Raw genomic sequence first — 23,149 nt, 5'->3', positions numbered from 1 at the left:
CCAGTCTGACAGCCAGAGCACTCAAAGGAGTTTTACTCTGTTGCCTTCTGGGGCAAGGAGGAACTCAAGAAAGAAGCCTCCTTTTAAGCAGCCATAACTGTTAATGTATGTTTTCACCTTTGAGAGTAAGATGTGGTTTTACTTGGACAATTCCATCCTTACATAAAGTAGCAGGGAAGGTTTAGCACAATGCTCATTCAAAAGGTCTCCTAAGTGGCAGATCTTCACTGCAGGAATAAACATCCTCTTTCTCACATACTCTAGTGGAAGAGCCAAAGGGAGGTTACTATTGTGCTTATTTTTGTAAAAAGCAGTTTATCTCAAGTAGATCTCGACCTTTGGTCTGAGTCACAGAGTAAGATTTAACCCATCGTTGCTACCTTCACATCTACTGATTTCCCCTGCACAGCTGCTGCTTTGCTGTCACACTTCACAGAACCACAGAATTCTGTGATCACTTCACCATATCCCACGTCAGGAGCTATCCTCAAATGTCACAGCACCCCAAGACCACATTGCAGACAATGTGTCATTGTTATTTGCAGACTTGAGCTGCATCAGCTCATATCAGGATTAAGAGATTAATTTTCTTTGTCAGCATTTCCTGTACTGGACCCTCACCAGCTTCCCTTTCTTGGTTCACCTCTTGCCTGCTGTGGTTTCTTCAAAATTTCTGCTTATTTTGAAGGAGGTTTCTACACTTTTAAGGATGCCCTTGTTTTTGGTGGTATGAGATCACATCAGTGTCAATAACCACGGGGCTGTTTAGCCAGATTGCCCAGCTCTTACTGTCAAGACACTTCTGCAAGTGACATGAATCACCTGCTTAAACTTCCAGGCTCAGAAACCTCACTGATTTCTTCATGACCATTAAAAACTCCAGTCTTTATCAGCAGACTGCATGCATTTGCCCCAGGGAGCAGGCATGATTTGTATTAGATGGCATCAGTGCCATAAGTTTATCTCTTGTTACTGGAAGTCTCTCCTGAGGGAAAGGATACCATTGGTAGGATACTTTCCAAGAGAGAGCCATAAGTGTGCTCCCAGATTGCTGCTTGTTGAAGTAAACATGCAAGTCAACCCACAAGCTGGCTTTCCTCTTGCATTTTTGAGTCATCACATGCACAAGAGATCTACAAATAGCTCAGATTTACTTTAAATAAGTGCAAGTAATTGACTGCCCGGGGAGGGTGTACTTGTCTGCTCCAAATTGATCTGCATGGAAAGGTGCTTCTACTCTCCCCAAAAACTCTTCCAATAGCACAAGCATTGCAGACAGCTGTTAACACCAAAGGCCAATTACATCTCCCAGATTGTAGTTTTGAATATGAAGGCCCTATTTCCCCTCCAAACAGAGGAATGCTGTTTATAGCAACCTGCACACAGTATAGTTTCCAAAAGGCAAGGAAAGCACAAGCAGGAGCTGATTTCAGCTGCATCGCAGCCTTTCTGTCTGGGCCACTGCAACAATCCTCAGATGGTACTTTCAGTTCTCATTATTTAAATGCTGGATTTGAGTTTTCATGTTCCTACCATCTGCTCACACACAATACAGAGTTTCTCAAGCCAATAATCTGAAGTAAAAATACCTCAAGATAATGACACAAACTTGAGAGACCTCAGAACTTCCTTTTAAAGAACACTTGAGCATGTGACATTCTGCAAAAACCAACCAGGAAAGGCACCAACTGATTCATAATTCGAATATAGTTTTATTTATTTTGAGATTAGGCCAAAGTCACTGAATATGCAAAAAATAATTAAAATAATAGACCAAATCTAAGATTAGATATTCTAGTTCCCACAGACTGACATCTTAAAGGCACAAGCGGGTAACTAATTATACATGTACAAACATGCTCAGCTCTCAGAGCAATCCAGGCCGGGGACTCTTCTGAGGGAGAAGCCCTGCAGAAAAGGCCCTCAGGGTCCTGGTGGGCATTCAGCTGAGACCTGGCAGCAGAAAGGTCAAAAGCATCCTGTCCTGTATGTCAGAAGTACCAGCAGCAGGTTGATGGAAGTGCGTATGCCCCTCATCTCAGCAGTCATTAGGGTGTATCCAGAGTCCTGCATCCAGCTTTGAGGTGGGCTCAGCAGATGACCCACAGGATCCTCAGGGGTTGGGAGCACTTGCCCTGTGAAAAGTGGCTGTGAGACTGAAGTGGTTCATCTTGGCTAAGCTTTGGGAGTGCTTTCCCCCCTCCACACCCGGGGGAAAGTGACCAAGGAGTTGGAACCAGGTGGTGAGTGGTGGGGGGATGAGAAATTGTGAATAAAAGCTGAAAGTAGAGAGGTTCAGAGAGAAGATGAGACCCTTTCCCCCTTGGCACAGCTCGGCAGGGGAGTGTGTTTCCTGGGGAAACTGTGCTGGCTCCTTCCTGGGAGTTTTCTGATCCAAAGGGAGTTTTCTGATCCCCAAAAGGGCACAGCTCTAAGCAGCATGATGTGGGCTCCGAGGTGACCCTGCCTGAGTGGCAGGATGCACTGGAGACCTCTTCACTTCCCTTCCCTTACAAATGATCCCTATGATCCTATGATCTTGCAATCCTATATAAATAACTCTTCTATAGCACTGTTATTTACAAAGACAAGTAGAAAAATATGTGCCCCACAATATCGATGCCTAGCAACCAGCAGAGCAATTCCTGGAAATCCACTTAAAGAGAATTTCAGGGGCTGGACTATGCACTTGTTAGCTGCTTTTTGCCATTGGAATAGCACATCACAGATAAAGGAAGGTCTAAGAACTTGCTTGACTGCTTTCTGATAGTTATTCTGTGAACTGAAGTATGGCAGGGCTTAGAGGATCAGTCAAGATGGACCCATTATGTCAGCCTGTGCACAACTTGCCTAAAACAAATTAATGCCTGAACAGCACAAGCAGAAAAGAAATGAAGTGTCCAGGGACTTTTGGTAAGTATATACTAGAGCCTAGCTTTATGCCATAACTACTCAAAATACTAGTCATTAGGGCATAGTTTGTCTGAAAGCATGGGAGTAAAAGGGAGAGAAATCTTCTGTTTCATTATTTTTCTTCTCACAGAAATCCATCTCTCATTTCCATTACATAAAAGGATATTACAGACATATTGTTAAATTGATTCAGGTAGTGCAAGGACAAGCAGATCCCAATCAAGGAAATAATTTTATTGCCTTTGCCTTCTCTAACCCCAGCATCCTCTCTTTGTGCTCCAAATCCAAACTTGTTCCTGTAGTTCTGTATTTCTCTAGAAGAAATTTCTGATTGCAGGAGTGCTGAAAGCAAGCTAAATGATCCCAATGACCCTTTTGGATCTGAAAGTCTGGAAACTGAGCTGTGTCCATTTGATATAGTGGACTGACATGAAAGAGTAGGGGCAAGAACATTAATTTTTGTGGGTTGAGCTTGAGCCTCCCTTTTTATTCTGAGAGGTAATTTGATTTAATTATTTGCCTTTAAGGCAGAGTGTTCTTGAACGACAAAAATAATTAAATAAAAACAAGTCAGTGATCTTTGTGCTAGTAAGGGCATATGAATAATAGCACTATGACCCACTGGCAGAGGAGGGGTAGGGGAAGAAGAAAAACACTGGTCACTGGGACTCACTCTTCATTGGTCATCCCAGAGCATCATGTGGCCACAGCTCCTTTTTAAAGATAAGTGCTCTTCTCCTGGAGCTCATGATATTCTCCAGTCCTGCATTTCTGTTTGAACCTGTGGAAGGCATCTTTCTAGCCTGACAAAATGTGCGACCACTTTGTGGGCACCTGGAAGCTCCTTTCTAGTGAAAACTTTGAGGACTATATGAAGGAACTGGGTGAGAATTGTTATTTCAACTTCTTGTACTTCTTGTATCTGGAACAGGGAAGGAATGCCAATTTTGAACTTTACTCTTTACTTGCTTTTTCTGGCTCTGCTGTTTATCAAGGGGGGTTTAATCCACTATTTTGATCAAATAGTCTTAAACTGGAGAATTCATCTGTTTTAATAAGTGGTGTTAAAATCCTAAAAAGCATAAAAATTTTCATTGATGGGAATAATGTCAGGTAAGTCAAGTCTATGCATGCCTTATTAGTAGTTTTATAAATGGAAGTAAAACACATCACTGGATTATTTTGGGTGAATTAGCTTTTATCCTTGGACACGCAAATCGGTGTGATGCTAGAAAGCAGCAAGTTTCCTTATGTCTATGAGCAACACACCCAAACAACTTTAAAATGCTACTGGATTAGGACACCAGTTAATTGCCATGGCTCTTATATTGAATGAAACTCTGTAGCTGCCTCCAGTGAATATTAACAAAGACAATTGCATGGATTCATGCAGATGCTTGCAAGATTTGATGTCTAACACTTTTTTCTAAAGGTGTAGACTTCTAGCTTAGAATTAAAATTGGGATTTAAAAGGTTTCAACATTCTGTTAGTGTGGAGGAAGCAGGGGGTAACTTGCACCGATTCAATTACTACATGCTAAAAACTGGGGGGGTTATTTACAGTTTAGGGGTAAAATACTTACTGTGACTTATCCTGACAGCTTTCAATGAGTGAGACTTGCACTCTTAATCTTTACTCCAGATTTTACTCAGGACATAACAATTGCCAGCTATTTCTTAATCATTTCCTTATATTCAACCTACCCACTTGTAAATATAAAAAGCTTGCTTTTTTTTTTTCCTGTTTGTTTGTTTTGTTGCTTTTGTGGCTCAGAAACTTGTATATTTCTGCTTATTTACATTTAGATACAATTAGCATAGAAGTTAGTGTACAATCTACAAAAGTTATTCTGAACAAGTCTATGTGCAAATATCTGGCATTCATATAATGTCAGTCTTCAAAATATTGCTTTTACTATTTTGACAATGTCAGAGAATTTCCTTACATCAACCTACCCAGCTTGGTCTATAGCAGTACCAAGTAAGATTTTACAAAAGAATCTCTGTAACATAGAATTATTAGCACTCAGAAAGCTACATGGGGAAAAAGCACTGAGAATTTTTTTTCCCAACATATAAGACAAAAGATTAAGATAAAAAATTCATAGTGCCCTATCTTATTTACAGGTGTGGGGTTTGCTACCAGGAAGATGGCTGGTGTGGCCAAGCCTAATATAACTATCAGCATCAATGGTGATGTGATAACCATCAAAACAGAAAGCACCTTCAAAAATACAGAGGTGTCTTTCAAGCTGGGTGAAGAGTTTGATGAGACCACAGCAGATGACAGAAAAACAAAGGTGAGTCCCAAAATGGCGTTTTGCAAAAACATCTCCCAAAAGGGATGTGGGAGCAGCAGGGCAGAGCTGTGATTTGACATCCAGTGCAGAAATGCTGCCTCCACAGGTAAGGCTATTGAGGGTGCTTTGTGCTTAGTGCTGTTTGGATCTGGAGAGTTTTCTCCTGAGACCAGAGCGCTCTAATGAAACAGCCACACTTTGTTTTTTTACTTTGGTAGAATGTCATAACCCTAGAGAACGGTGTGCTGAAGCAGGTGCAGAAGTGGGATGGAAAAGAGACTATCATAAAGAGAAAAGTGGTGGATGGGAACCTGGTGGTGGTAAGTTTTGTTATTTAATTGCTGAATTCAATGTGCAGAATTCATGTTGAGCTGATGGATGCCTTTGGATTCAAACACAGGGAGGGAAAGCATCTGAAAGGGCTCTGTGCACTTGGTGAGAAGTCTCTCTGATTGAGTCTAGAGTGTAGGTTAAAACTGAAAAGCTGTTAAACTTATGGAATGGTATGGAGGTGCCTGTTCTCCATAGCAAGACATGGCTGGGAAAGTGTAGGAAGAAAAACCCAACATCCCTATGAGGGAAACTATATATTTCAGAATCTGGAAGTCCTGGACAGTATAGAGGAAGCATTAGCAAAGCCTACATTAAATAAAACCACTCTATGCTGATGCAGAGTACTGCTGCTCATCTTCAGCAGAGCCTTAGAGCCTTCGGTGGGAATCCTGCCACACCATCACCAACAGCTGTGTTGATAATATGATGTTAGAACAAGGAAACATGTCCAAGCTCCCTTGGTTGGTTTTATCTGGTCAGAGACTATTGTGCTTGACTTGGTGCCAGTAAGGCCTACATACAGTCTGGGGCTTCCCAGCTCTGCTCTATAGTTTTAGAAAACACACTTTGAAGAATCTGGGACAGGACTAAATCTATGTTCATAAAAGGCAGCTGAGATTCCTACATGCTGCAAAACAACACACATACACAAATTCCTGAAGAGTTCTGCCCTCCCCTAAGGAAAAATAATTATATCCATAAATTCAATATTTAAATTCCTTTGGATAGAGACCAGAAGAGAAGAAATATAAATCATTTTTGATAACAAATTGCTTAAGAAAGAGTGAACAAAACAGAGTTTGATCTAACTGAAAAATAGATGAGGACAGAGCCTAACATGCAGAGGCTGACACTAGCAGCTGCAAGTCTGAAAGCTCTCTCTCTCTGTGTGCATGTGTTTTGCTCTCATGCGTGAAGACAACCACAAAAGGTGAAGGAAAAAAAGGTTAATGCCCAGCTCCAGGGTCCAGTCAGCCTCTACAGAAGTCCTAGGAGACTTCTTTAGTGGTGATTAAGAAAAGATGATAAATCTCCCAGAGGTCAGTAGATCAGGTCTTGAAAATTCTTTCACTCCTGTGCTTGTTTCAGTCTTCTGTTGCTGAAGCTCTCAAAACTGAGCTCCACTCTTTCAGCAATTGCCTTTAGAGGTAAAGAAATGCAATTTTTTCTTGAACTGGTTCCCAATAGATATGTAATTCTCTACCTTCTGACTAAGAAATATTTAATAAGAGTTAAAAGCTTACTGATTTATCTTTTCTTTCCAGGAATGCACCATGAATAATGTTTCCTGCAAAAGAACTTATGAAAAAGCATGAAGAAACCACCTTCACCCAGGACTAATGCTTAAAGCTGGAGTAAAACAACTAAACCAAAGGAGAAAAGCCCCACAAATGTGTTTTAAAGAGAACTGTACTTTTTTTCAGATATATCCCAAAGCAGTTACATGCATTTAGTCTAATTTGTTGTGCCTATCCAATAAAATATTCTGCTTTCTACAATGTGTGCTTATGCTGGAATTTGTCAGAAAGGGGTTTAGGGGCAATGCAGTGTGGGGAGGGGTGCTGGGCAGGAAAGCACCATGTGAGAGCCAGGGCCACTCTCAGCCATATCACCAATGTCCCTGTGGAAAGAGCATCACAGCCAGTCCAGGGAGTGGCACTTGTGTCACAGTGACAGACGGACACCTGCACACTCATCTGGGGAGCGCTGCGGGTGGGCTGCCCCTGCAAGGAGTCTGTGCTCAGCTAGGGGAATGGGGCTGCTCTTGTCAGCTTCAAGCAGAGGTGGTTTTCCTGGGGCAGGGAGGATGATCTGTGGATGCTCAGTTTTGGCTTCCCAACATGATCGGGGTACCAGGCACCTCCTCTGTGCACAAATGCAGACAATTTTAAACCTGGAGACCATTTGAAGCAGCTTGATCTTATCCTTTATTCACCTCAAGGGTGAAATTATAACAGTTAGATCTTTCACCTGTGATCATTTTGTCAATATGTCTGTCTTGATAATCTCACTTTGACCTAGATAGGTTAAAAGCTTGGAATTAATAATCATCGCTTTAAAAATACTCAGGCTGACTAAAAGTCTGTACAATTTTGTTGCTGGTACAACCTCCTTTATTATCTACATGCATTTTCTATTAGCTCATTAGGCTTGATCAGTCTTAGGAACATGAGCCTTTCCAGATGCAAAGCCCTTTGGTACACCATGTTTTTCAACTCTGCTTATTTTTGAACTCCCATTTTCTACTACCCATAGGCCTGGTATCCTATTTCAAAACTTTGCATCTACAGAAGCCATGATTTCTACACCTGGGAAGGCTTAAATTTAAGACAAAAAATATATTGAGATATCTAGAAGAAAAGCTGGACAATAAGTATAAAAATATGTGCCTTAACGACTAAATGGGGAAATGACCATTTCTAGAACAATTAAGATCTCTGAACCAAATTTCACATATTCCTGACATTCCCAAAGTCAGCTGTCAGAGGTGATGGTGCTCTGAGTCCCTACCGCTAGCAGCAGAGACCTCTCACACACTTGAACTTTTCACTGAATTACCCAGGTTGTTTCCAAGTTTTTGTACTATTTATACAACAGGATGGGGAAATGGAAGGACTTTTACATCGTACATGAGCTGAGGAGCCATTTAAAAGCAATGCCAAAGACTATCAGTAAATTCTGCAGAAAGTGGTTAAATAACCATGAACAAACAATTCCTATTTTTTAACCTTGGCTTCATTGTTTGTGAAATCTCATCAATTTAGAGAACAGCAGCTGCATATGGGATGGAAGAATGCTTCAGAGTACTCCATATATATACTACTAAATCTACTTAATACTTAATAAAACCGAAATTATTTATGAGAGTTAGGATACAGCTACAGTTTAATGGTAGAAAATCTACATGAGAGTGATGGTTGTAAGAAGCAGAAACATTGGCTTAAATAATATGTGTAGAATGCCTATAATACATATAGGCATTAAATATCAGCCCATAGTAGTCTATCATCCACAGATTTGGAAATACTCTGTCAAGAGGTAAAAGTTCCAATATTTCAATACTTATATAGCAGATATTATTATCCAGAAATCTTACATTCTGAATTCGGCCAGCAGTTAGAATTGTAACATAGCCTAATATTTCAGCAGAGGGTAATCTTTTCTAAAAACATCACCATTTATTTTGGTACCTGGTGAATGACTTTGAACTTTGTGAATCAATCAAGACACTTAAAACTTCTGGTTTTGGAAATTTCGATAAAGTGACATTCTTTCTATAAACCTGAACAGGGACAGCATCATGAAGAAGTATTAGTGATGCTTTTCTTAGAATATGAACATGTTTGGAATTTAGTCTCTGAAGAAGGACAAAATTTATTGTCTGAAAACAGCAGCAGCCTAGTGACTGCTTGAATAAATGGAGGCGATTCCTCTCTGTCAAGAAAAGAGTGTGCTCTCAGACACAAATGGAGCTGGGAGCACATATTTCTAAGGGCTAAAGTCAGATCAGTGTCTTGTCCTTACCTGCAGAGCAGCACAGGTCTTCCTCTCTCTTCTGTCATGCTGAACTATTGTCCAAAAGTCAGTAAACACCCCAGAGCATTCCTTTCTGCCAAATAAGGATCCTGCTAAACCCCTACAAACCCATGGGCAGCACAGTTATCACAGCAGGCACCTTGAATGCTAAGAGGAGGAGATCTCTGCCCCTCACCACATTCACTCCCTACTCCTTTACAGGTTCCTTGGACAACAAAAGGGAAAGGCAACTCACACCCACAGATTTTTGGCAATTCAGCAGAAAGACGAGGAAAGACTTATGCTGATCATTGATCTATCAGTTATTTTCCTCTTTTTCTTTTAACTATTTATTTCCATTGGAAAGAACTTGACAGGCTTTTGTGTTCTGGCCAGTCAAGTTCTGTGTGTGCAGTGCAGTCTGGACTCATTCCCCCAGCCCAGCTGTCCCAGTCTGGTTTTCTAGGATGTTCCAGCTAAGGGGACAAGAAGCTATTTGCACCCTCCAATGTAGCTATAGGGAAAAGGGAGGCTGCTGGCCCCATGTTCAGGGTTGATCCTTCAGCTTCACAGAGTCAATGCTAAAACATCCTTGGTGTCCTCACAGCAAGTCCTCTTTGACCTCTGTTCTCCCCTTCTATTTCTGTTTTCTTCATTGCTCCCCTGGGAGCAAATATTTGGACATTTTTTTGCCTTGAATTTGCCTAGATCATATTTCCTTTAAAGAAATTCACATTAATTTACTTTCTGTATTTCTTTAAATAGTATCTTTATCTCTAAATAATCTCCGAATTCTTAGTTCTCTATTTCTATCAAGTTTTATCTTTATCTCTTCTTCTTTTTTCCAATCTCCAAGTTCAATGTTTTAAATCCTGTTTTACATCAACCATAAGCAAAACAAGGGAATCAAAGCTCTCCCTTATCACATGTACTCACTATCCTTGATGCTTTTTTCCCCTTTAAACTCCAAGAAAATATTGGTTTCTACTTATTCAATTTTTTCCAATTATTTCTACTGAGATATAATTCCCTGCTCTTGTTCTTTCTGAACTGTAAGTCCTTTAAATGAAAGTACTGTTTTTTCTCAGTGACAAAGAGATAGATGGTAGCAATGTCAACATTGTTTGAGACTGTTTAAGACTGGGGTTTTGTCTGAATAAATAATTCTCTGTTACTTTTGTTCTTAAGGTTACTGGTACTGCAGTGTAGCTGTTCTATTATGACTAATTTGCTCTTCTTGGATTTCTTTGGGCCTAATTTTACAGCATCCCAATCATCTCTTATTTCCCAAAGGCACCAGCTTTGTCTTGTTAAACTGCCTTTATGTGGATAAGCCAATTAAATAAAAGAACAAAGAATGCCTGAGGAGCAGCGGTAGCATATTTTCATATTATTTTTTGAGCAATAAGGGATACTTTCATTTAGAAGTAGTTTTCTTATTTTCAGAGATGGGATAAAAGACCTCGCTATTCTTTAAACAAAATGTGATATTATTCATCTCTGCTTTAGAAGAATTTTGTGTGGACAACACCTCCAAAGACTGACATTTACTTATTACAGATACAGCACCTGCTTCCTATTGTAGGGGAGAAATAGTTCTTTGCCATGTTTATATTTTTAATCAGTCCAGACTTTTGCTCCCCACACTGAACTGTCATAAGACCTCTGTAGCAAGGGAAGCTCTTTTCAGCTGCTGATGTTATTATTGAAGGGTTTAAAAACATTTGGCATATGCCACCAAAATATGTGACTGAAGATCTTATTTCCCACAACCACCACATAAACCACAGACTACAACAATTTCACTCCTCAGACTCTCTTATTTACCTCTTCCAGTGTGTTCCCCTTCTTCCTTATGACAGCTTTCAAGTCAAGGACCTAGACCTCACCTTCCTTGGCACACCACCATTTCCATCTCATTCTCAACTCTAAACACAAGAAATTTGGTCTCACAACCTATAATCCCAGTGTCTCTGCCCTTAAAATGTAGATCTGAAGAGTGTTTATAGTTTTCTATAACCCAGAAATTAGAGTCATACACAAAAGACGAACGGGTAACTGTTGTTCACCCAAGTTGGAAAGAAGCCTCTGTGCATGTACCAAGAAATAATTTTCCCCAGGAAGATGATTTAGGAGGAGGAAGGACAGAATTACATCTGATGTGATCTTGCACTAAATAGTTTCAGATAGTTTGAGGTGTCTTTAGTTATAAAACTTTAAATTCCTGCCTGTCACATACACATGTGATTTATGGATTTATTCTTTGTGTCGGTTTTTTACTAGCCATTAAAAAATAGTTCTGAAACCCAAAACAGTTTTACATGCTGAAAACACTGATCTTTCAATCTTTCAATTTTGGCTTGGCAGACAATATTCTGGTGGTCCTGGTGCACACCAAGCTGAATATGAACCAGGAACATGCGTTGGCAGCAAAGGGTGAGTGATATCCTGGGCTGCATTAGGAGTGTTGGAGGTTGAAGGAGATTATCCTTCCCTTCTATTCTGCACTCAGCAGGCCACAGCTGGGTCCAGTTCAGGGCTCCCTAGCATAAACAGTACATGGACCCAAGGAGGTTGTGGCATTTCTTCATGGAAGCAGGGAAACCTGAGGAAATCTGACAATAGTAGGACAAATTTGGATGCAATGACATATATGATTGTGCTGACTTAAATCTTCCCTTTACCTTATGGCAGATCAACTACACATGTGCAGAAAGACAAAAAGAAGAGAATGTGTCCCTCTGTCAAGTCAGCAAAGCTTCTTGCCTCTCACCAAGTGGCTTTGAGCTAAGAATAAGCACTTTAATGGCTCAGCCTCTTTTCGTGCCATCCACCTGTCAAGCACGAGAGCTGATCGCCACTGATGCACTGATCTTCTGAATATGCCTGGTTGTAAAAGGGAGACAGCGAGTATTGTCTGCTTCTTCTTTTTGTGATCCCGTCTGGCATATGTGCAGGGAAGAACCCACAGCTTGGGATCATTTCTTTGATGCAAAGGGAGAAAACAGAACATTATAACTCACTTCTACCTTCAAATGATGAAAAATACAGATCTTTTCAAGGATGGACCATGAAAGTAAAAAAAAAAAAAAAAAAAAACCAAACCCAAAAAAACAACAAACCACTTTGTGCATCATCTTCTTGACTATTCCTTCACACAATCCACATGGCTTTGATTTACCTGACTAGCTCAGAGGTGACAATAGTGGTAACACTCTACAGCCTCCTGAGGAAGGGAAGTGGAGGGAGAGGTGCTGATCTCTTCTCCCTGGTATCCCAGGATAGGATATATGGAAATGGTTCAAAGCTGAGTAAAGGGAGGTTCAGATTTGTCGTTACGTAACACTTCTTTTGTGAGAGACTGGTCATACACTGAAACAGACTTCCTAGAGAGGTGGTCAAAGCCCCAGGCCTATCAGTGTTTAAGAGGCATTTGGACAATGTCTTAACAACATGTTGTAACTTTTGGTCAGCCCTGGGCTGGTCAGGCAGTAGGATGAGATGGTTGCTATAGATTTCTGTTCTCCATGGTGACAGCAGGACAATAACATTGGGAAGACAGTGGGAGCTGGGTTTGGTAGGGAGGCAGTGCTCCTGTACATGTCTCTGTGTTGCTGACACCCCACCGCAGTGTGCCCTGACTGCTCCGTGGGTGCAGTGGTACCATCCTATCCCCATTCCCATCCCCATCCCCATCCCCACCCCTCATCCCCATCCCCATCCCCATCCCCATCCCCATCCCCATCCCATCCCCAGGCGTCCCTGGTGTCCTGGTGTGCTCAGTGAAGGAAGCCAAGGCAGCGTCACCCAGAGCCTTGCTGCTGGCACGGCTGCCTTGGACAAGGTGCACATTGTCTGGCCCTGGTGCTGCCTCCCCCATTGGCCAACCCCCTCTGCCACAGGCACCCGACCTCTTTAAAGGGAGACCACTAAGTCTCAGTTGGGCACACGTCTCTCTGACTGCCACCAAGAGCTGCTGTGGCCACTGCCTCTCTCTGCAGGACCGGCGCCTCACAAAGCCTGTACGATGTGTAACCGATTTGTGGGAACCTGGAAACTCATCTCCAGCGAAAATTTTGATGACTATATGAAAGAATTGGGTGAGAAATGTTCTGGGTTTGTGTGTGTGTGTTTGTTTGTTTTTCTTTTTTGTTAGTAAGTTTCATTTGGGAAGGTTCTGCTCACTGATGGTGTCTTCTTTCTTGCCAAAAAAAGCACTTAATTACTATTCTAACATAATTTAATTTATTTTCTTTAGCATCTAAATTGAAAAAGGTAGGTCATGAATTAGTATTATAAATTTATTTCCATCCAACTGATGTGAACTGATTTAATATGTTTTTCTGTCACAAGAATAATCTATGGAGATAGATTTTTTTGTTTCCTCTTGATTGCGCTATTAAACTTGTGACTTATGAGAATTCACAATATATAATGGAGCTGATGTCTCATGACACTGTAGTTTCAGACATCTAAATACTGTGAATGAATCTATCTGTTACTAAAGAATGCCAGGAACGTAACAAATTAAGCATTGTTTTTCATTTTAATGCTGGCTTCATTTCTGTATGCCAAGTGCACAGACAGTCAGTACTGCATTGCTTTTGCTCTATAAATGATTCACTGATTCCTTTTATTTGAAATGTTAGACTGAATAACAAAAGAAATGTAGTCAATTAATTAGCCAGGGTGAATGGGGGAGGAAAGTCCAGCTGCAGATATTTTTCTGAACATCTGAACAGAATTGCTTAGTATTGAATAATTATTACAAATAGCTTTATACTTCACAGAAAACTTTATACCCTTTTTTACAGATCTTTTTCATCTGAGCAAGGCATAGCATTAACAAAGGCACTAACTGCAGCTATCCCTTTCCTGCTCTTACAAAGCAGTGATACATCGCCAGTGCCTTCATTCCTACTTGCCCCAAGCCTTACAGCCTGTAGACAATGAATTGGACTGGAAAGGACTAGGCAATACAAAAGGCTTTTGGTATGGGATTTTCCTGGAAGCTCTTTGCAGCTCTCAGCCCTTATACCACAATGTTTTTTATATTTCATACTTGTGCTTTTCACCGAGGTTTAGATGCAAGGATCCTTAAAGGATGTTAATAACAACTTAGGAATTACCCAGTCTTCAGTATGTTTTAATGAACAAGCACCAGCATATTGGCAATTCAGTGTCTAGTTTCTTCCCTGCAGCTATTAACAAAGGTACAAATTCTCAGATTTGTCAAGGATATTTTTTTAAGGATTTTTACAAATTTTATGAGAACCAGACTCTTCCTCTTAATTTTTCTACTTATTCATCTATATTAAATTAATGCAGATTTGTAACCAACTATGTTTCTTCTTAGCTAAATGTGCACAGCTCTATAATTGTGTATATCTTTAATTCTTGCTGAAGGTGCACTCATCAGCTGGGGGTGCCTCAGCCCCTGAATGCTGAGGTTTCCATTCCTACCTCTGGCTCTGTACTGTCTCATCTAAAGAATGAGTGTTTCATCTAAATCAGGCATTGAAGTATTCAAAAAGAAACTCTTCTTTATTCTTCCACTGAATAATCATGAGAGGATACTGAGTTTCTTTCTTCTAGAATGTAATGATTTTTTTTTTTTTTCTGATTTCCAGGAGTGGGCTTAGCTGCCCGAAAACTAGGTGGCCTGGCAAGGCCTGATGTGATCATCAGTATGAAAGGGGACATAGTGACCATCAGAACTGAAAGCACCTTCAAAAATACAACTATCTCCTTCAAACTGGGCCAGCAGTTTGATGAAACAACAGCAGATGACCGGAAAGTTAAGGTAAGGAGGCTGATGACCTCTGAGTAGTCTGAACATCTCTAAGAAGGGGACATTTTTCCTACTTCCTTAGTGCACCTTGAGTTTTCCAAACTATTAAAATAAAGCATTGAAAGAAACAGTATAGTGCTAAATATAATGTTACTGAGCATGCCATTATCCCTGAGTGCATATCTTGCTGAATGTAAGGTGAATTGCTACTCTAAACTGCAAACCTCAGCCTACAGCCTAAAACTCTTCTCTTGGAATTTGCAGAGTGTTGTAACCTTGGAGAAAGGGTCATTGGTGCAAGTGCAGAAGTGGAATGGCAAAGAGACCACGATAAAGAGAAGACTTGTTGATGGGAAGATGGTGGTGGTAAGTTCATGTTCCTTGTACACTGCTAAAGGTCAGAAGGATACAGCTTTCAGTATGTTTCTATCTAAACAGACTATCGATTTTGGCTTACTCTTTGAATAATAAAACAAATTAAAGGAGAGAAAAATGGAACCAAGCTTAGAAAACAGCTGGAAAGAAATAAATGTTGCTGCATACAGTGACTTGTCTTTAAAGTGACTATACTGGCAGAGCTGCCATAAGTTGACAGCATACTTACTACTCTCAACATTATTGTTCTTAAAAGGAATAAGGTTTAAAAATAAAAGAAACCTATGCAATGGAAACAAAAGTTTATGAGCAGGGCACTGTTGTCCCTGAACCAGCTTGTTCCTTTTCACTATCTTGGCCAAGCGAGGGAGATAAAACATTTTAGGGATCCTAGCTGTAAGGGTCACTATGAAAATTAAGATTTCACTTTGTTCATAAAAGTTTTAAAATATTGGAATCAAACTAATTCTGGCAACTTTTTTGAAGTCAGCACCATTACACTTTTACATGTTAGCTTGTTCTGACTGCCTTTTGCTATAAGTTCTCATACTTAGAATCATAGAATGATTTGCATTGAAAGGAACCTTAGAGATCATCTAGTTCCAACCCACTGTCATGAACAAGGACACCTTCCACTAGACCAGGTTGCCCAAAGCCCCAGCCAGTCTGGTCTTGAACTTTTCCAGGTATGGGCCAACCACAACTTCTCAGGCTAACCTGTTCCAGTGCCTCACTACCCTCACAGTAAAGAATTTCTTCCTAATATCTAATCCAAACCTCCCCTCTCTCAGTTTAAAGCCATTCCTCTTGTTCTGCCACTACACAACCCTGCATAAAGTCCATCTCCAGCTCTCTTGACACCTCCCTTTATGCAGGAAGGTTGATTTGTTTTTGCATCACTGCATGGCTGCATTTCTGTGTAAGATTTCCTAATTATTAAACCCTCTCCATAATGCAGAGAGGTAAAGTCCCTCTTCTGTCGGTGTCCTGCTGCCTGCCCCTTGCCTCATAGAGGGTTGTGGAGGACTCCTCCTCTTTTGCAGACCAAGGAAGTATTTTTTTAACATCCTGTCACCTTTGTAGCGTGCATCCTGTGACTGTGAGTCAACAGCAGTCACCGAAGGCCACTGGGGTGAGAGGGTCAAGAGAAATATTTTGTGACTCAGGGGAGCAAAGATTTTTAGGCCTGAAGCCTGACCTTTGAAATACCCAGGCTATTTCTGCTTCTATACAAAAAACCCTTACTACTTTGAAAATTTGAAAGCGTTGGTGGGCCATGATACAAAAACTAAATGAAGCTAGTGTTTCTGACAAGCCAGCAATAATACCAAGGAAAGTAAATTTGTTTATGGAAGCTGAGCCTAATTTTGCAATCTTTTTGTCATTAAATGCCACTTAATGAAGTTTAAAGCTGTTAAAATAGAAACAGCTCTATTTGCAATATAAAAATAGCTTTGCTGCTTGCTCTAAAAACATGACATCTGTATTTTCATTGACTTCAGAGGTTACTGCAGCAGACACAACTGCCATCAGCAAAAGGTTTATATTAATATTTTCCTTTATGCCTTAGGAATGTGCCATGAAAGGGGTTGTCTGCACTAGAGTTTATGAAAGACTGTGAAGAAGTTCCCTCTCTGCACCGGACCAGAACTGGCTCTAAAACCTCGGCTTAATTCAGTGACCAAAGCCTCATGCACTGTGCTTCTTTATTTTATTTCCTTTTATTGGGAAAATGAATACACCATAATTTGATATTTCAGAGCCATCGTGTAACTAATCCAAAATATTGTGGTGATCCAATAAAAGCTTCTCAACACAGAAAATAGAGTGTTTGCTTCCACATGAATGATTTACATTTACTTCTTGACTGGCACTATCTTTTCTGTTGATAGTGTCTGTACAAAAGGTCAGACTATTTCTGAGTAAAATGGTGAAGCACAAGTAATACATATCTGAGAGAGGGCTAACACTTCTTCTTTGATATGTATAAAAATATAACCTCCTGGACTCAATATTCTTTTCCTGCAAAAGATTTTATAGCTGAATAGCTCCTATAGGGAAAATTATCTTTACCACCAGAATTTTTGACTTTCAGTATGATATATCACTGTAGCCTTATAGTCTTAGCACATCATTGTTTTGTACTCATCCCAAAAAGCTTATACTTCTTTTAGTACCAGAATTTATATATTGGCATTTATTTGGAAGAAAACAGATACTGGAGGGAAAAAAATTGGAATATATTCCATATTTGTCTGCCAAAAGAGCAGATAAACCCATGAAACAAAGTATTGAGCAGGTGTGAATGAACTCCAGAAGCCTTAAGGCTAGAGGGCTTAATTTTAAAAGTGCTCAGCAGTCAAGCCTACTTGCAGCACAGTATTTAGGTGTACACTTTGCTAAGCACACAGAGGAGGTGCATTGGTTAGAGTTTGCTGTCAAGCCTAACTGAGTAGCTAGTATTCATTCCATCCACTACACTCACTCTGCTTTTTCGTTCCATCCACTGCACTCACTCTCCTTTTATCTAAGGAAAAAAAAAAAAAAAAAACAAAAAAAAAAAAAAAAAACAAAAAAACAAAAAAAAAAAAAACACAACACCAGAAAAAGCAAACCTAAACTTCTGGAAATCTATTTCACTAAAAAGATCTGTGGCAGGTTATTAATATTTGCCTCCACTGGCCAGTGGTCAGTATCACTGCCACATTCACACTAAACACATTTCATCCTGTGTCACTGCCTCTGTGCCATCACACAGAGCTCCTGCCTCCTCTGTGGGGTTAAAGCAACTGTGAGAGCCTCATGTGTTTATCTTGGCTCATTAAAAGCAGCAAAGCTGATATGAACCTTTGCCTACTGGTTTTACAGGCAAGAACACAAGTTCTGAAGGTTAAGACAGATCCTGAACGTCAGCATCTAAACTGGTTTAGCCAAGCAGAGAGTAAGAGATGGATATCATATACAAATGAAAGATATAAAGGTCACCTTTCTTCTCTACCCACCACTGGAAAAGCCAGAATCTGGGCCCAGCTTTGGATACATTTTTATGTAGATGCAGTCTAACTGCAGCTGCCAGAAGGCAAACAGGATGAATCCCAGAAAATACGAGCAGTGGGAGAAAACTGTGTGATTTATGGACAGCAGTTTTAAGGAAAAATTTATCCTGCTCTCTGATCTGATGAAGGGACAAATGCCCCATCTTTAATCTTACCGTTAAAACTCACCCCAACGAGTGTCAGAGTTTCTGTGACTCCAAGTCCTCAGTGATTGCAACAAGGAATGGAAGCAGAATGATGCCTCATGTATCATCTTTTGCAAACAGAGTGTAATCACGTATTTTGAGCAAAGATATTTTACCAGGCTTCCATAAGAGCAGTCACTTTATACATGGCCTTCCAGATTATTCTCCTAGTGTCTTAACAGAGAGCCAGAGACATTTCTTACAGCTCAGAATCTTCCTGAAATGGACTCGTGAATCTGGATTTTTGCTCTGCAGTTTCTTTGTTCCCTTTCCTTGCAGTATAACACAGTCCCAGTGAAGCTGCCGGAGCTGCTCACCCCAGCCTGGCTCTTGGAAGCCTGAACTTGTCCAGAGCCTTTTATCAGAGTTCACCTCCACCCCTGAGCCACAGGCAAGGGAGAAGATACTGCTGCAAACAAGCTCTGTATTTCCTTGGCCTTTCCTGATGCAACCTGTAAATTCTTCTTAAGTTAAATGCAAAATATCCTCTCTAATAGAATATTAGCTTTCAGCTTTTTATTTCCTTAGGCAAAGGAAAGAAATGCTTACTTCAATACAAACTACAGTTTTTCCAGATCTGGAAACAGTAACAGAATAAAAACAAAGGACTACTCACCTACTCTTCATTTATTTATTTACTGTCATCTCCGTTTCTGTCATATAAACCATCTCTCTCTTCCTCTTCTAAAGAAAATTTTAGTTGCATTTATTTTTCCAGAGATTTGGAATTAAAATAATAATAGCTGAATTCCTAACTAAATACAGATATGCTGTTTAGGAGCCTAGTATTTGGCACTTTCACTCCATACAAAGGTCACATAAAAATGTCATGAGAGCTGGAGACTTTCCAAAACAGGATAAGTGCAGCAGCACTGATAGTGTTGAAGGCGAAAACAATAGGGCAGGTGGTACAAATCAGCACAGAAACTGAGCACTTTGGGCTACTGCTGTCTGTAAAGCAGTCCTCGGGGTCTCCAGGAGAATTTAGGGGGAATACGAACTTTTTAGTCTCAAGGTCTTCATCATGTCTTACTGTAAATTATTTTATCTTCTTTCTTAAACTTTTTATACAGGCCAGATACTTCTGGAATGAACATCTAGTCTGAGGTACAATGTCTGTGTCTTGAAATGTACTTTCACATTGACAAACAATCCATTTGCTATTTTCTTAGCTTGCGTATGGGCCTAGCCTCGAAATATTGGCAGTCTGATGCTGTGTATAAATAGAATTGTTTAAAGCAATCAGCTTCATCAGGCACCCACCCCAGGCAATGAAGTCCTGACTGAGTTTAGAACACCACACTCAGATTCCTCTCCCATTGGTCACTCTTTCTGTAAGTTTGTTAAGGCTCTGTCACACCACTCTTTCGTCTGCATCCCCTGAGATGGTGGAAATTGCCTGCATGGTCCATTCATCCTCCAGTTGCTGCAGGTCTGGCAGCATTCCCTGCCTCTGCCCTCTCTGACATCTGCTGGGAAAGGAGAACCAAGCTGTAATGGCAAGAGCCCCTCTCAGCCCCACTGCTCCCATGGGGAGTGCTGAAATCAAATGAAAGTGGCATCTGGACTCCATGTACCAAAGTTGTTTCCTTGGACTGAGCAAAATTTGGCAATTTGTGATAGAAAACCTCTCCTGGTGATGTATAGCTAAACCTGGAATACCGGACCCTGTATCCAGTCTTTCTCACATGGAGTGGAGCAGAGAATACAGGCTGTCCTACAGCTTTGAACTTCCCTTGCCCATCTCCTCGAAGTTCATTTTGGGAGCAACTGTATTCCTGCGAAGTGAATTCACACACATCCAGGTGCTCAACGTACAGAGTTGCTGGTGTTTCACACAAAAACCTTGTCACCTGCTGGGATAGTTTGACTGGACAGTGAGTGTGTGGCTGGGCAGTTCTAGAAAGAGCAAAGATTTGGGGAGGGGGATTGGGCTGTGTTATTAAAGTAATTGTGCTTCATAAGAAGTCCTCGCCACTCACCACATTTCTTCCAAGAAGCAATGCATTATGCTGATAAACACTGTGCTGTATATAAGTGCCTTTTAAGACATTGCTACCTTGCCTAATTTCCATTTTGGATTAAAGATGTTCTGTTGCTTTCAGGAATAATAAGGAGTGAAAGGTTAGTGCTGAAGGGATAATCAGAAACAAATAGGCTGATACCATGAAAAAATTGCCTTCAGAAATCCTGGAATTTAGATGTAATCAAGGTCTTTGTTAGAGAGGCAATTAGAGCATATCCTTGCCATTTCAATGAAAAATGTTGTGGTTGGCTATTGGCCATCTGCTGCAGATGAGAAACACAAGAAAATGTTATTTGGACTAAAGGGCACAACAACATTGGGAATAATACTGTGCCTGAGATGCTACAGAGAGGGAAAGCTGTGTTAGACAGCATCTATACAGTATTTTCAAAGGAAAGTTTGCCTTTTTTCACCTTTCAAGAAGAAAATCAATGTTTAAACATACTTTCCTCAGATGTTATGAAAAATTTTAAAACTAAAATTAGAAGAAATGCAATCATTCAGGGATTAGGAAGGATGAAGTGAATACATTACAACTGGATTTGTTTCCAGTTTCTCAGTGAAGAATTAATAAAAATATTTAAAAATCTTTTTTTTTTATATTTGCTATAATGTGATCACCAGTATCAATCATACTATTTGTGAGAAGATGAGGGAGGAAGAAAGGGTTTTCTATTTAATTCAAACTAAATATGCTCCCTTGTGGATATGCTGTCACACTCCCTTGTGGATAAGACTTCCTACAAGAGGCACCTGTGTCAGCAATGGGGTCAAAAACACTGCAAGGGTCCATCTCGTCTTTCAAGCTCATAGATGTGGTGTCACAGCTAAAGCTGCATCAGGAGACACAGTGGAGCTGTGGGACATGCCTGCTTCAAGTTTGACAGAACTTAGGGTTGCTTTGGAAATCTGTAAACATAAATACGGGAAAGGGGAGGTATGTAATGCATCTAGCTACTGTACAATACTTATACATGCCAAAACCAGCCTCATTCATCTCAGATCCTAGTATGAATTTCCCAAGCTAAAATATCTTTAAGTCTTACTTGGAAGCTCTGCACATTTGATATGAAAAAATCTGCAAGACAGTGAAGGTAGGGCCCTCAGTCTTCCTGTATAATCTCCTAGCAGAGGTTTGTAGCTTTCTATGGTGCTATGCCATCTTCTTGTATCTTGTACCATATTGCATTCAGAGTTTTATAGCTGACTAACTTCTATGGATCTGTACAGGTAAGTGCATTGTAATTCCTTTACAAACCTCCTCTCCATATGAACAGTGGGAAAAGGAAAGACTACAAAGAAAGTTGAGACTGTAAGACATAACATTCAAGGCTTCTAATTACTCAGTCAACAGAAACGTTTTAATTTCATTTAACAAGAGATATATCAGTTAGATTATGAAAGGTTAGGTGCATAAATGTCTGTTCTTTCCAGATAGGAACTGAGCCCTCTGGCCAGGAGCACAGGAACCAAGATTAAGACTCTCCCATGTGCTTCCTTTTTCTGGGGATTTTGGTGTAATCAAGAAGCATCATAACAGTTTATCCTGGCTCTGACTCCAGTTGGGCAGAGAGCATGTTGTGAAATACAGAGGCAATCACTATGGTCTAAGTTAATGACTTCAGAAAAGTAGTGTCAAAGAAGAAAATATTTTTAAAGCATGCGGGCCTATTTAGATAATGCATTTCAAACCTATCTAATTTTCCTCTCACAGGGTGACAAGCCTTGTGGATGGAAGAACAGCAGTAGTCACCTCTGCTGACTTCTGAAATGTTATAACAATATGACCAAAGACATCAGCCTACAGAAGGTCTACAAGAAAATTGGAGAGGGACTTTTTGCAAGGGCATGTAGTGAGAGGACAAGGGGACGTGGCCTTAGAATAAGAGGACAGGTTTAGATTGAACATAAAGAAATTCTTTACTGTGAGGGTGGTGAGGCACTGGAACAGGTTGGCCAGAGAACTTGTGGATGTCCCATCCCTGGAAATATTCAAAGCCAGGTTGGATGGGGCTTTGGGTAACCTGGTCTAGTGAAAAGTGTCCTTGCCCATGGCAGGGGGGTTGAAACTGGATGATCTGCAGGGTCTCTTCAAAACCAAACCATTCTATGATTCTGTGTCTGTAAACATGCTATAAATTAGACCAGAAAGCTGCTGCTGCAGAGAGGGTACAAACTGATGCAAAAAACACATTTCACCAGCCAATGGTTCAAAGTGGAAGGACAGATCTCATGGATTTGTGCTGGTCCAGTCCTTTTCACCTTCTCAGTAATAACAATACTACTATTTGTACAGAGCTGAGAGAAAATACAAACATACTATAGGGTAGGGTTCCAACTGAAATGATCCCAACAAAACCAGGTGGTAGTTTGAAAAGCCAGAGGGATATTTAAGAGGAAAAAAATACACTAAGCAATATGAGCAAAAGCACAAATACCAGATGGAGAACAAGAAAGAACTAGAGAAAACACTTGTTTTACAGCAGGTCACAGACTGAAAGTGAGTGGTGAATATGGCCTTACCAACAAACACAAACGTCCTATCAGGATGCACAGTCCAGAAGATAGCCAGCAAGCTGCAGTCATCCACATGCACTGCTTGTCACTACCAAAGCTCCTGGGATGCATTCTCAGGTCTGGGCAAGGCCATCTAA

General features: G+C 40.5%; 2 protein-coding genes across 2 annotated transcripts; both read left to right on the top strand.

Annotated features, from left to right (window-relative positions):
• The first annotated feature begins 3,594 nt into the window (after window positions 1–3,594).
• Window positions 3,595–7,045, top strand: LOC135281484 (fatty acid-binding protein, adipocyte). Its single transcript, XM_064390384.1, has 4 exons — window positions 3,595–3,797; window positions 5,041–5,213; window positions 5,432–5,533; window positions 6,812–7,045. The coding sequence occupies exons 1-4, from the start codon at window positions 3,725–3,727 to the stop codon at window positions 6,860–6,862; spliced, it is 399 nt and encodes a 132-aa protein (XP_064246454.1). The 5' UTR covers window positions 3,595–3,724; the 3' UTR covers window positions 6,863–7,045.
• A 5,921-nt stretch (window positions 7,046–12,966) lies between these two features.
• Window positions 12,967–17,051, top strand: LOC135289610 (myelin P2 protein-like). Its single transcript, XM_064403366.1, has 4 exons — window positions 12,967–13,162; window positions 14,693–14,865; window positions 15,118–15,219; window positions 16,799–17,051. Exons 1-4 carry the CDS (start codon window positions 13,090–13,092, stop codon window positions 16,847–16,849), a joined length of 399 nt encoding a protein of 132 aa, XP_064259436.1. The 5' UTR covers window positions 12,967–13,089; the 3' UTR covers window positions 16,850–17,051.
• The last annotated feature ends 6,098 nt before the right edge of the window (window positions 17,052–23,149 follow it).

Source organism: Passer domesticus, chromosome 1, assembly GCF_036417665.1.
Source record: "Passer domesticus isolate bPasDom1 chromosome 1, bPasDom1.hap1, whole genome shotgun sequence".
Taxonomy (NCBI): Eukaryota; Metazoa; Chordata; class Aves; order Passeriformes; family Passeridae; genus Passer; species Passer domesticus.
The sequence above is the reverse complement of the archived record's forward strand: the minus strand, read 5'-3'. Positions and strand labels throughout refer to the sequence as shown.